Below are 14569 nucleotides of genomic sequence, written 5' to 3' on the forward strand. Positions count from 1 at the left end.
TAATGACATCAGGTCTTCTTACAAACCTGGAAAGGAGTTAACCCTTTCCATTGACAGCCGTTTTATACTGAACATTATTAATTTGGATTTCTTAATAGGAAAAAAAAACTCACCTAACAGAGGAAACAAAAATAAAAACAGAACTAGCTTATGTAATAATACTTGCCTGATACAATAAAGAAATAGATATTCAATAAAACAAATTGAAGAGTTAAAAGCTAAGATAAACAGGCTGGAAGAGATAACAGGACTAGACGGATAGTGCAGTGCGCAGCCATAGCACCATCACCTCTGGCAATAGAGCCAATGTACCCCACGGTGGGTAGGTGTAGTCCACAAACCCAACCTAATGGTAAAGCAGACAGCGATGTTTGGAGGAATAGCTTTGGCCTTGGTCATAGGAGTTTGGGTAATATTTAAGTGGGTAAAGACACGGGCGCACGCCCTACAGATTCAGCTCGAAATGGTTCGATTATAACCTTGTCCTTCTGATTTTGCAGGGTGACAGGGACACTCGTAGAGCAAAAAACTTAACCCCTGGTGACGACCAGGCCGTCTGTTTAAAATTACAGATAATACTTACCGGAATGGGAATACGAACGGCGCTACTCGTAATATGGATAGCCCTGTGACATGCACGTACCCTGGGCAACACCGACGGACAGCAGAGCACGCTGGAAATAAACAACTATATGAACTATGGAGTCTTGTTTAATTTAACGGACGGAATGTGCATCCCAGCAGCCAAGGACTGGAGCAAGGACAGGACTTATTTTAATGCATGGTTACAAGTGAATCCTAATAAGAATCCTAATAAGAATAAGAGTATGTGTACAGTGCTCCACGGGTATAAGGAGCAGATGCATTAAACGGAGGGATGTCAAAGGGCCTGATGAATGTACTTTCGGCATAATTTGCGCGCCTCCGGGACAATCCCAGCAATCAGTCATCCGCAAGAAGGGAATGGGGCTGTGTGGGTATTACGAGGAGGCGGGGGCGGCTGCAATATCATTGTATGTATGTTTCTCACCCCCTCCGACACTGCGCCCCATAAGAATCACTACATTGCCCGAGGAACTGCCTTGCCCCATAACTACGAAGGGACCAGAGAATGGGATTGTAATGTACAGCGAGGGGGAACTGTTGTATGATAATGTTAGACATGAAATTGTGCCTGTTCTGATCAATATTTCAGGCATCCAGATGCTGGAATACTGTACAGAACAGTCAAGGAAGATGTACAATGTATTAAGTAAAGTTGTAATGCAGCAGGCTGCCGATGCAATGGGTGCCAGTAGGTTCCGGGGACAGGGGTTAGCCCCCAGGATGAAGAGGGAAATAGTTAATGATGTTGCTACCGTTTTCAATACAGGGACCTCCGTAGTGAACTCGATAGACATACAAGGATTAAATGAGAGGGTGGAACAGCTTAGAGGGGTGATGAAGGGGTTATTGGAGAGGGTGGAGCAAAACCAGGAAGACCAAGCCAACCTAGGAAAGGAGGGTGCCAAAATCCAGCTGGATGGCATCTCAGTCCTGGAAGCTCACGCCAGAACCATCAATCACCTCATTGATAGAGAACAGGAAGATTTAGCTCAGTTGGCTAACCAAAGGGGGACACTGGATAATTGTACTCTGAAGGGACTGACCAGAGTATACCCAGCAATTCCAGATTGCCAGATGGGTAGGACTACCGGGATAGGGACAGTCCTGATGATCCCTATAGTCACGCCGGACTCAGGGCCGTTCCCCCTATACCAACGAGAGAATATCGGAATAATACGGGAAAATGTCTCCATACGCTACTACCTGACCACCACCTCTGCCGTTCGTCGAAACAACATACTTACTGGGATTTCCCTAGCAGATTGCAAGCAAAAGGGGGAAATCACAGTATGTCCTCACCCGGTGGGCAGAGGGGAGCGAGACGAGTGCGGGTTTAACCGAACCGACGGGTGTGTACTAGAAATAGTGCCCGCACACATGCACTTCGCGAGGGCAGGCTACGGAGGGAGGGGAAGATACTGAGTCTCTACCACAGAGCGTTCATACCGGTATAATGACCTGCAGTGCCCTATACCGCAGCCAAACTTTTGCTTTACACCACTACGACCTGTCGCGATCGGGCAAGCGCATATCACCCAGGTTAGGCGCCGGAAGTCCGAAGTTATCGAGGTAACCGATCAGCTCCATGATCATTTACAGGATTATGACGAGCCAGAGCAGGTCCCTATCCCACATCTAACCGAAGTATTACGAGAGTTGAGGCTCAGAGTGGGTCAATCTGTAAAACTATATCACCAACTGCAAACTAAAATCAAAGTACTGGAAGAAGATACCGAGGTAGACTTACAAAGTCAGAGTTGGTGGAGAAAGGTCTGGGACTGGGGAATAAATGTGAACATCCACCCATGGATTCGAATAATTTCACATATACTGGTCGGGATACAATTGATCTTAGCAATAACATGGGGCGTAATGGCCTGCCAGGCATGCAGACACCACGCACAACGAAGACAGACAAATCACCGTTCCCCGGATACTAAACAAGCCTGTTTTATAAGGGGGCAGGAGGATTTGGCCTTTGTCAATTCGATTTAAGCAACCGGGACTCCTGAAACCGCGTGACTGGCCAGCACGTTGAGGCAGGGAGTACCGGGCCGTGCACAAAATCTAATAAAGGTCGAATGGTCGGTTAAAAGGGGACTAGGACTAGTCCCTTTACCGAAAGGGGGAGTTGTTGTAGGAGGTAGGCACCTTTAGAACATACCAGAATACTAAGCATTAGGCACCTGCTAGATATATCTAAACGCATATAAGTTTAAAGTGGACACACACATAAAATGGCTGCCCAGGCATGATGGGAAATCAGGTAGTCAAGCTGTGAACTGTTGAACATTCAATGACCAAGCAATAACCCTGTGAGGCCCACTGTAGGAATGCCTGGGATGCGGGAAGACAGAGATAAGAAGGAAACCATCTCCTGTGAACAAGGTCATAAACCAATTAATTCCCCAGGAAGAAAGATAAGAGGGAAACCATCTCCTGTAAACAAGGTTATAAACCAATTATTTCTCCCAGATGAAAGAACTAGGGAGAGAACCTATAAAGTCATCGATCAGCCCAAGCTGACAATAACCGAACATATGGTTCCCGGGATAATAGGGGAATTCTATTGGGTTAAAAGAACCTATATGTAATCTATAATCGTTGTGATTGGCTTGTGTCCAGCCGTGATGGGCTGTGTAGCTGTAGTAAACTGTTTTGTAACTGTTGTGAAACATATAAAGGTGCATGTAACCCTTTGTTCTGTGGAGAGAAACCTGGATACGGTCCTGAGTTTTTCCTCCCCGCTGAGCGTAATAAAAGCTGCATCAGCATTGGAACCGACTGAGTGTTGAGTGATTCTTCTAAGAAAACACTAACGCTAACAATAAATATGGAAACCAAAACTGCACGCAGTATTCCAGGTGTGGCCTCACCAATACCCTGTACAGTTGTAGCAAGACTTCCCTGCTTTTATACTCCATCCCCTTTGCAATAAAGGCCAAGATTCCATTGGCCTTCCTGATCACTTGCTGTACCTGCATACTATCCTTTTGTATGTGGCGCATGTGGGTTATTCTACCTTATCTGGGACTGGCATCAGGTTAGCTGACAGTGTGACCTCAGCCTCTCTCTTGTGACAGTCTGTCCCTCTCTCTGCAGTAGTGGGAGGTGCCTTGGAATGATTTAATGGAGTGCTCAGATTGTTTGATACTTTCCCAGCTGTTGGTAGAGGCTATACATAATGCACTCATGCACATTCTTCTCTTTCCTCTCTGTCCTCTCCTGCAATGTACTGCAGCCGGTCACTTTCCAACAGTTTACCCAAGGGACCATTTACGAGTGAGTCTGTTTAGCCCGCAGTTCAGCCCAATAATCTTACTCGCGTAGTTCCAGCAGAAGTTGCTGGTTGGTGACCAGGAGCAGGAACTTAGAAAATATGTCTGCGCCATAGCCTGGGGCCATTAAGCAGCAATGCTGCTGCCAACCTGGCTGAGATCAACTAACTCAGCACAGACCTGGGAGCTACCCAGACCGAATGGCTCAGTTACTCAATACCCTAAACAGCTAAGTCTTTGGGAGGCACCTCACAGGTGCTTAATCCATGCATTGGTGGTAGTATGTGAAAATTTCTCTTGCGACAGGTGGAAGGGTCCAATGTCAAATGAAATCCCAGTTAGAGGGTGTTCCCAGCACATACGTTGGCCATAATAGAGCGAGCGAGAGCGACAAGAAGGAAACATCAAAGTGGTGCCACATAACTTGACATGGGATTGGTAATCTGAGACAGAAAGAGATGACAGATTGGCTGGTGAGAGAAATGCTGTTCCGATGTAGGAATCAGTGATATTGTTGGTGCAAATCAAAGGGGGCTTCACCCTATGTCGTTCGTACTCAATGCTGACACTAGGTGCAAAATGTGTTAGTGTTTCATTATCCAGAACAGATGCACCTCCCCTAATTCAACAATTCACCACCTGGCCCCACCACAAAAAAAACACCTAATAACAAAGTATGGTGAGAGCATAGCAGTGCCCATTTTTGGACTAATCTAGCAAAAGATCAGCACATACAAGACGGGTCGAATGGCCTCCTTCCATGCTGTAACTTTTATGATTAAGTGCCTTGCAAGCATCATGTTGTCAAGGCATTTATGGGTTTAATAGGTCATTCACCTCTCATTTTCTGTTTGACAGTTCTCACCAATGAAGTGTTTAAGCGACCTTTTGTCATTCTGATACTCTAAAGGAGTGGTCGGTACCTCACATGAGAACTGAATTTGATGTGATCTTTAACCTTCAAAAGGGCAATGTCATTGTTCATCTCTGAGGGCCTGCTAAAGTTTTCATGGATAATCACTTCTTCCACATGTAGTGTTTGCAAACTTGTGCTTGTTCGTCGGATTGAACCTGAAAAAAAAAGCTCGGCAGTTAGTTTTCATCCATCAGATCTAAGTCAGAATTGATGAACTAATAAACAGCTTATATCAGAAACCCTTCATTATTACTGTTGAGACATCCTGTGATAAACTGATATCTGAAAGCAACATCATGCTATATTTATATTAAAAGGTGTGGAAATTTGTTAAAGAGAAAAACAACACCCAGTTAATTGCAGGGAAATCATGGCTCCAACATTCCCCACTCTCCCTCCACCCAATGTGTCAGATGGGGAGCACTTGAATTGACATGATCAGAACCTGCCCCCTGGATGTCCAGGTTCATTAACTCTGGCCCAACATTACCGAGATCTCTGATCTTTGACGTGGACCCACCCCCAGAATCGTGGGGGGCAGGGTGGAAATCCTGAAAGTCCTGCAGCCTTGATAATGGGTGTGGGGCCTATTTGCTGCTGTCGAAAATCAACAGCTGTTAGGCCCGAGTCCCAAAGATCCATTGGGGCCTTGTTTTAAAAAAAGAAACCACTTACCTTTTTAGACCACCTTAGTCTTGCTTCCTGCTCTCACGAGTCCTCCAATCTGGGCAAACTCTGGTCACAATAGGGAGAGACAACAAGTGCAAGGTATACCATTACATTTTTTCTGGCAAATGAGGAGGAAAATGAGGAGGAAGGAACTCCTGGGACCCTCCTGCTTCATTTACATTGTTGATCCTTGCTTGGAACTGCTCCAATTCACACCCTCCTCAGGAGTTCCCCAGGAAATCTTTGGTCAACTGTAAAGGGGGCAGAGACTTGGCATCATGGGGCAACGTTGCCTTTTTCATCCCGTTTGCACTTGGAGACTGGCATGTTGGAGAGGAAAATATGCCCCTATATGTCTACTGCAGATCGTATCCTGCTTTTTTAAGCCTCATCCAAAATACAACACCTCTGGCAAAGCAGCGCTCCCTCAGTACTGCAATGAATTATCAGCGTAGAATATTGGTCTAGCGAGAAGGAGGAACTGAAGGGGTCTAGCGAGAAGGAGGAACTGAAGGAAATCCTTATTAGTCAGGAAATTGTGTTAGGGAAATTGATGGGATTGAAGGCCGATAAATCCCCAGGGCCTGATAGTCTGCATCCCAGAGTACTTAAGGAAGTGGCCCTAGAAATAGTGGATGCATTGGTGACCATTTTTCAACAGCCTATCGACTCTGGATCAGTTCCTATGGACTAGAGGGTAGCTAATGTAACACCACGTTTTAAAAAAGGAGGGAGGGAAAAAACGGAGAATTATAGACCGGTTAGCCTGACATCAGTAGTGGGGAAAATGTTGGAATCAATTATTAAAGATGAAATAGCAGTGCATTTGGAAAGCAGTGACAGGATCGGGCCAAGTCAGCATGGATTTATGAAAGGGAAATCATGCTTGGCCAATCTTCTAGAATTTTTTTGAGTAGGGTGTACAAGGGAGAACAAGTCAATGTGGTGTATTTGGACTTTCAAAAGACTTTTAACAAGGTCCTACACAAGAGATTAGTGTGCAAAATTAAAGCACATGGTATTGGGGGTAATGTATTGACGTGGATAGAGAATTGGTTGGCAGACAGGAAGCAGAGAGTAATGATAAACGGGTCCTTCTCAGAATGGCAGGCAATGGCTAGTGGGGTGCCGCAGGGCTCAGTGCTGGGACTCCAGCTATTTACAATATACATCAGTGATTTAGATGAAGGAATTGAGTGTAATATCTCCAAGTTTGCAGATGACACTAAGCTGGGTGGCGGTGTGAGCTGTGAGGAGGAAGCTAAGAGGCTGCAGGGTGACTTGGACAGGTTAGGTGAGTGGGCAAATGCATGGCAGATGTAGTATAATGTGGATAAATGTGAGGTTATCCACTTTGGTGGCAAAAACACGAAGGCAGTATATTATCTGAATGATGGCAGATTAGGAAAAAGGGAGGTGCAACGAGACCTGGGTGTCATGGTCCATCAATCATTGAAGGTTGGCATGCAGGTATAACAGGTGGTGAAGGCAGCAAATGGCATGTTGGCCTTCATAGCTAGGGGATGAGTATAGGAGCAGGGAGGTCTTGCTGCAGCTCTACAGAACCTTGGTGAGGCCTCATCTGGAATGTTGTGTTCAGTTTTGGTCTCCTAATCTGAGGATGTTCCTGCTATTGAGGGAGTGCAGCAAAGGTTCACCAGACTGATTCCCGGGATGGTGGGACTGACATATGAGGAGAGACTGGATCGACTGGGCCTGTATTCACTGGAGTTTAGAAGAATGAGAGGGGATCTCATAGAGACATATAAAATTCTAACGGGACTGGACAGATTAGATGCAGGAAGAATGTTCCCGATGTTGGGGAAGTCCAGAACCAGGGGTCACAGTCTAAGGATAAGGGGTAAGCCATTTAGGATCGAGATGAGGAGAAACTTCTTCACTCAGAGAGTTGTTAACCTGTGGAATTCTCTACGTAGAGTTGATGCCAGTTCGTTAGATGTATTCCAGAGGGAGTTTGATGTGGCCCTGACAGCTAAAGGGATCAAGGGGTATGGAGAGAAAGCAGGAAAGGGGTACTGAGGTGAATGATCAGCCGTGATCTTATTGAATGGTGGTGCAGGCTCGAAGGGCCGAATGGCCTACTTCTGCACCTATTTTCTATGTTTCTATGCTTATGTTTGCTCAAATCTAACCCCTAACCTACGGATTCAGAGGTGAGAGTTCTACCAAACAAGCCAAAATGACAACAGTAACTTGTTCCTCAAAGAATTCAAAAAAGCTTTAAAAACAAGGTCTGATTCTTACCAGCCCATATAGTTAAACTAATCGTCGTTCCCACAGTGTCGTTCACACAATGTGCAGCAGTGAGAATCCAGCGTTTTGAGATGATTGAACCTCCACAAAATTGCTGTGCAGAGAAATTACAGAAAATTAAAGCAATTGGAAAAAAGACTTGTACATAAAATCCAGGCTGATTGGCCAGTGCCGTTCAGAAGGAGTGCTACATTGTCAGAGGTGCTTTCATTTGCACATTAAACTGAGGTCCCATCAACCTGTTTTGAGCAAATGTTGAGGATACCAGGGCACTAGTTGAAGGAGAGCATGGTGTCCTGAGCCACATTTTTCCCCACGACCAACTGAAAGAGATTAACTGGTCAGTAATCTCCTTGCTGTTTGTGGGATATTACTATGCACAAAAAGGTTGTTATTTTTGGTTACATAACATTTTGAAGTAATTCTTTGTACGTGAAGCACTTTGAGACTTTTTTGAGAGATGTGATAAGTGAATATATAAATGCTCGTCCTTTTAGTGCAGATGGTTACAACACTGCTCTTTCACTTTCAGGTTTGAGTCCTAGTCAGACACATAAAAATGGAGGTCAGAAGGGTGTTATGGAGCAAAAGCAGCTAAATGGATTTGAGGTGCAGATCAGCCATGATCAAACTGAATGGTGGACCAGGCTCGAGGGGCTGAATGACCTATGCCTGTTCCTATGTTCCTAAAGGTCAGCGAAGGTTGGTAAATGGAAATGTCGCATTGGAATATTAAGGGTTTCACTTCCGAGATTTGGTTCAGGCAAATTGGTCAGTTCAAGTAGAAGCACACCTGAACTTAGCCTGTGCTATAACTGATATGGGGTGTACTTGATGAAGGCACTAGTTTTTTTTTAAAAGAAGGAAAGTAGCACATTTTCAGGATCTCCCTCACCTTCAACAGCGTGACATTAATTGGCTGACTCTTTGGTCTCTTGATCTGAACCCAGCTGCTCCCAGAGAGGCCCCATTATTCTGAGAAAATTGTTCTGAGGGGGTCTCACCACTCAGTAAGTCGGACTTAATTTAAGCTCAACTAAATTGAGTTTTCTATCATCAAACAAATCCTGGCTAAGAAACAAGATATTTTGGTACGATTGAGAAGCCGTTCAGAAAGGAACAGGTGCATGAAGGCACAGAGGTCACCGGGAGAAAAGAAAAGGAGAGAAATAATGATAGCTTGGAATTTGAAGGATAACTGCTGGAATCCAATTGGGAATGGCAAGATAGGTGGGGTTAGAAAGTGAAACTCAGATAGCAGATTGAGACAGTGATTGTGGGAGTTAAAAGGAGTAACACTGATAGGTGGCGTTGGAGGTACAAACACTGATGGATGGGAGCTGGAAGAGGAAGCACTGCTGAATGGGGTTAGGAGGAGAAATCATTAATGAATGAAAGGTAAAATGAGAAGCACTGATGGAATGCAGATGGATGCTGCTATGCCGTATAGACATATTTTGCAACCCGTTTCAAGTTCTGTTAATGGGAGCTTTAAAAGATGTTAACGGGCTGGATTTTCGGCTCATTTGTGCATTGGTTAGTGCCCCGGCAGGGTGTTAAATGCTGTTTTGGGGCGTTATGCCAGGTGTCCAGGATATAGCGCCCGACCGGAAGATTCAGTTATTGGTTTGTGCCGATGCAAAAACTGACCGCCCACCCTCCGTTTTCAGCGTGATTATGACGTCAGTCGTCGTGCAAGGCTGCGTTAGTGCCTTGGATGGAACTTTCGTCCTTAACGCCTCATTTAGCGCCTGAAAAAAACAGGCGGTGTCAGGGTGCAGCAGGCGCTACTGGCGGCACTATTAAACGGAGGCTGGAGGATCGTATGTCACAGTTGTCAGTGACTGCTACGGTTGCGCGCAGAGCACTGCGTGAGGTTCCGAGTTGCAAAGGGCACTTTTATGTGCCATGACACTTTGCTTACAAGGTCAGTGAGAGGTTTCAATGGGGGCAATGCTAGTTCGCCAGCGTATCATGCTAGTTGCTATTGGCAGGTGGCTTCAAGCTGGAAGAAGGGTTCTTGGCCATGTTGGGTCACAGATTCGAAGAGGTCGCAGACGTATTAGGGAGGAGGCCTTACCCCCACAAGTTTACAGGGAACATCGCTCATACCTCCAGCTCTCTGAGGCGCAGTGTGTTAGAAGGCTGTACTTCCGAAAATAAGAGATAATACAGAGATATGCCAGCTCCTACATCCTATCAGCACCAACAGGACTGCGATGCCCATCGCGGTGAAGGTGACTGTAGCGATGGCCTTCTATGCCTCCGGCTCCTTCCAGGCAGCAGCAGGGGACATATGCAGCATCTCTCAGCACACTGCACATTCGCCAGGTTACAAGGGCACTGTACGTTTGCAGAATGGTCTTCATAACGTTCCCAATGAGCAGGCACTGCCAGAATGCAAGGGCTTTAGGGTTTGGAAGAATTGTAGGCAGCCTCAAGGTTCATGGAGCCATTGACTGCACACACGTCACCTTGCAAGTACCATTAGACAACACAGAGGTCTTCAGAAACTGAAAGGGATATCACTTCCTACATGTACAGCTGGTCTGCGACCACACGCAGCGCATCCTCGCAGTGAATGCCCGCTATCCAGGGAGCGCACATGATACTTTCATCTTATGTGAGAGCAGTGTTTTACGAATGCTTCAGCGACAAAGACAAAGGCAGGGCTGGCTGATCGGGGACAAAGGTTACAGCTTGGCCACCCTCCGTAACCCTGCCATAGAAGCCGAGCAGCGCTACAATGACAGCCATGCAGCCACCCACAACATCATCGAACAGACAATTGGCGTGCTCAAGGAGCACTTCTGATGCCTGGACCGCTCTGGAGGCAGCCTTCAATACTCCCCGCAACAGGTCTCCAAATCCATTCTGGTGTGCTGCATGCTACACAACTTAGCCATCATGAGGGGCCAGGCATTGCCAGTGGGGATTGCAGGACCACTTCAGAAGGAGGAGGATGAGCCTGGCGAGGAACCCTTTGCGGATCCACCACAGCCACAGAGGAGGCAGCGTGGAGATGGCCGCAGCAAGAGCCTTACGTTGCCAGCTCATCACTGACCGGTTTGCTTGAATGGAAAAGGTGGGGTTACTGCATTGACCTGCGACTGATGGCTCATCTACACTGAATTCTGCAATGAGACACAAGACACCAATGGCAAAGATCCAAGAAACATTTTTATAAACATTAATAACGAACAATGACCCTTCCAACCCCCACCCCGCCCCCATCCCAACAACCCAAAATGATACATTGATTAAACCAAAATTGACTAAACACAAAACTGCTTCCTGCAGAAAGTCAATGCAAAAAAATCCATTTCTTATCATACAACTATTTACAAAGTGAACAATTCAACACAAAAGCATTAGCTCAACCTTGTGCCAGCCCTCAATGGCTCTTAGTCACAGTTCCCCCCACTTCCCATCAGCCTCCTCCCACGCCAACTGCTCCTCCTCAATGAGGCCTCAGTGCCTACAGCAAGGCTGCTAGAGGGCTGCTATGTTGTGGGGCAGACAATACAGATGGTGTCTGAGAATGCCCTGGACCAGCTCTTGACCTGGTCCAGGGCATCATCAGTGGAAGCTGTCAACCGTGGCTGGAGTGTCAACCGTGTATGGTGCAAGGTTGGCGAGTCAGTGGTGGGAGCCGGAATGCTGTCATCCTGAGGAAGGACAGCACCTTCCATTTCCTGGGAGCCACTGACTCTCCAATGGGGTGGAGCCTCAGTATCCGGGGGCACGATGTGTCTCGACAACTTGCTGGTCTGCTTCGGCACTGTCCCTTCCCCGTTGGACAGTGGGGAACGCAGAGAGGATGGCACCAGTCATCACCAAGTTGAAGTATAGCTTGTGCTTGCGGTGCGCTCGAGGCTGCGATGTGATCAAGGTGCACACGCAACACACTCTGGAACGCCACTGTCACTGCTGAAGGCCACCAGCCTGTGTGTGTGTGGGGGCAGTGATGGTCTCGCTGCAGTCGCATTGACAGTCAGTGGCGCTGCCTCCACAACAGTCACAGTGAGCTTGTCGATGCTCTCTGGGATCCATCCCAATGCATCCATAAGCTCACGGTGCATTCCTGGGGTTTCCCTGGACATTTCCACCAGGTCCAGTTCGATGACTGCCTGTCGTTGAGCAGACCGACTTTGCCGACTCATCCTCCGGAGAGCTGGCCTGCAAGATTGCCCTTTCGCTGCCCGTTGCTGTAGGCAACTGGGGCCAGGAGCCTCCGAAGACTCAAACCCCTCAAAAATCTCATTGCCACCAGATGAGAGGGGATCTCATAGAAACGTATAAAATACTGACGGGACTGGACAGGTTAGATGCAGGAAGAATGTTCCCGATGTTGAGGAAGTCCAGATCTGGGGGACACAGTCTAAGGATAAGGGGTAAGCCATTTCGGACAGATCTCGAGGAATCAACTAGAGGGCTGGCCATCCTAGACTGGGAGATGTATAATGAGAAAGGACTAATTAACAATCTTTTTGTCCGTGGCCCCTTGGGGAAGAGTGACCATAATATGGTAGAATTCTTTATTAAGATGGAGAGTGACACAGTTAATTCAGAAACTCGGGTCCTGAACTTAAAGAAAGGAAACTTCGATGGTATGAGACGTGAATTGGCTAGAATAGACTGGCGAGTGATACTTAAAAGGTTGACGGTGGATAGGCAATGGCAAACATTTAAAGATCACATGGATGAACTTCAACAATTGTACATCCCTGTCTGGAGTAAAAATAAAACAGGGAAGGTGACTCAACCGTGGCTAACAAGGGAAATTAAGGATAGTGTTAAATCCAAGGAAGAGGCATATAAATTGGACAGAAAAAGCAGCAAACCTGAGGACTGGGAGAATTTTGTAATACAGCAGAGGAGGACAAAGGGTTTAATTAGGAGTGGGAAAATAGAGTATGAGAGGAAGCTTGCTGGAAACATAAAAACTGACTGCAAAAGCTTCTATAGATATGTGAAGAGAAAAAGATTAGTGAAGACAAATGTAGGTCCCTTGCAGTCACATTCAGGTGAATTTATAATGGGGAACAAAGAAATGGTGAATCAGTTAAACAAATACATTGGTTCTGTCTTCACGAAGGAAGACACAATAACCTTCCGGAAATACTAGGGGACCGAGGGTCTAGTGAGAAGAAGGAACTGAAGGAAATCCTTATTAGACGTGAAATTGTGTTAGGGAAATTGATGGGATTGAAGGCCGATAAATCCCCGGGGCCTGATAGTCTGCATCCAAGTGTACTTAAGGAAGTAGCCCGAGAAATAGTGGATGTATTGGTGATCATTTTTCAATAGTCTACTGACTCTGGATCATTTTCTATGGACTGGAGGGTAGCTAATGTAACACCACTTTTTAAGAAAGGAGGGAAAGAGAAAATGGGTAATTATAGACCGGTTAGCCTGACATCAGTAGTGGGGATAATGATTTGGATGAGGGAATTGAGTGTAATATCTCCAAGTTTGCAGATGACACTGTGAGGAGGACGCTAAAAGGCTGCAGGATGACTTGGACAGGTTAGGTGAGTGGGCAAAAGCATGGCAGATGCAGTATAATGTGGATAAATGTGAGGTTATCCACTTTGGTGGCAAAAACATGAAGGCAGAATATTATCTGAATGGTAGCAGATTAGGGAAAGGGGAGGTGCAATGAGACTTGGATGTCATGGTACATCAGTCATTGAAAGTTGGCATGCAGGTACAGGAGGCGGTGAAGAAGGCAAATGATATGTTGGCTTTCACAGCTAGGGGACTTGAGTATAGGGGCAGGGAGATCTTACTGCAGTTGTACAGGGCCTTAGTGAGGCCTCACCTGGAATATTGTGTTCAGTTTTGGTCTCCTAAGCTGAGGAAGGACGTTCTTGCTATTGAGGGAGTGCAGCGAGGGTTCACCAGACGGATTCCCGGGATGGCAGGACTGACATATGAGGAGAGACTGGAACGACTGGGCCTATATTCACTGGAGTTTAGAAGGATGAGAGGGGATCTCATAGAAACACACAAGATTCTGACGGGACTAGATGCAGGAAGAATGTTCCTGATGTTGGGGAAGTCTAGAACCAGGGGACATAGTCTAAGGATAAGGGGTAAGCCATTTAGGACTGAAATGAGGAGAAACTTCTTCGCTCAGAGAGTTGTTAACCTGTGGAATTCCGTACCGCCGAGAGTTGTTGATGCCAGTTCATTGGATATATTCAAGATGGAGTTAGATATGGCCCTTATGACTAAAGGGATCAAGGGGTATGGAGAGAAAGCAGGAAAGGGATACTGAGGTGAATGATCAGCCACGATCTTATTGAATGGTGGTGCAGGTTCGAAGGGCCGAATGGCCTACTCCTGCACCTATTTTCTATGTTTCTATGAGGAATGTGGAGACAGGGCAACGGATGGGCACTGCGGCTCAGTGATGTTGATTGTGTCCACAGCTTCGTCATCACCGCCATGGACAGATGTCGATGCGTCACGTAGAAATATGTCCGGTCCTGTCAGAATTTTATATGTTTCTATGAGATCCCCTTTCATTCTTCTGAACTCCAGTGAATAAAGGCCCAGTCGATCCAGTCTCTCCTCATATGTCAGTCCTGCCATCCCGGGAATCAGTCTGGTGAAACTTTGCTGCACTCCCTCAATAGCAAGAACGTCCTTCCTCAGATTAGGAGACCAAAACTGAACACAATATTCCAGGTGAGGCCTCACCAAGGCCCTGTACAACTGCAGTAAGATCTCCCTGCTCCTATACTCAAATCCCCTAGCTATGAAGGCCAACATGCCATTTGCCTTCTTCACCGCCTGCTGTACCTGCATGCCAACCTTT

General features: G+C 46.4%; 1 protein-coding gene across 1 annotated transcript in view; it reads right to left on the bottom strand.

The window, feature by feature from the left end:
- The window catches only part of LOC139226165 (serine protease 55-like), a 44654-nt gene that overhangs the window by 16043 nt on the left and 14042 nt on the right, over window positions 1-14569 (bottom strand). Inside the window, exons 7-8 of the mRNA XM_070856803.1 lie at window positions 7735-7837; window positions 4808-4955 (exon numbers count right to left, since the gene is read on the bottom strand). Of these exons, the coding sequence (XP_070712904.1) occupies window positions 4808-4955; window positions 7735-7837 (251 nt within the window). The remainder of the gene's footprint in view (window positions 1-4807; window positions 4956-7734; window positions 7838-14569) is intronic.

This window comes from Pristiophorus japonicus, chromosome 16 (genome assembly GCF_044704955.1).
Source record: "Pristiophorus japonicus isolate sPriJap1 chromosome 16, sPriJap1.hap1, whole genome shotgun sequence".
In the NCBI taxonomy this organism is placed as follows: Eukaryota; Metazoa; Chordata; class Chondrichthyes; family Pristiophoridae; genus Pristiophorus; species Pristiophorus japonicus.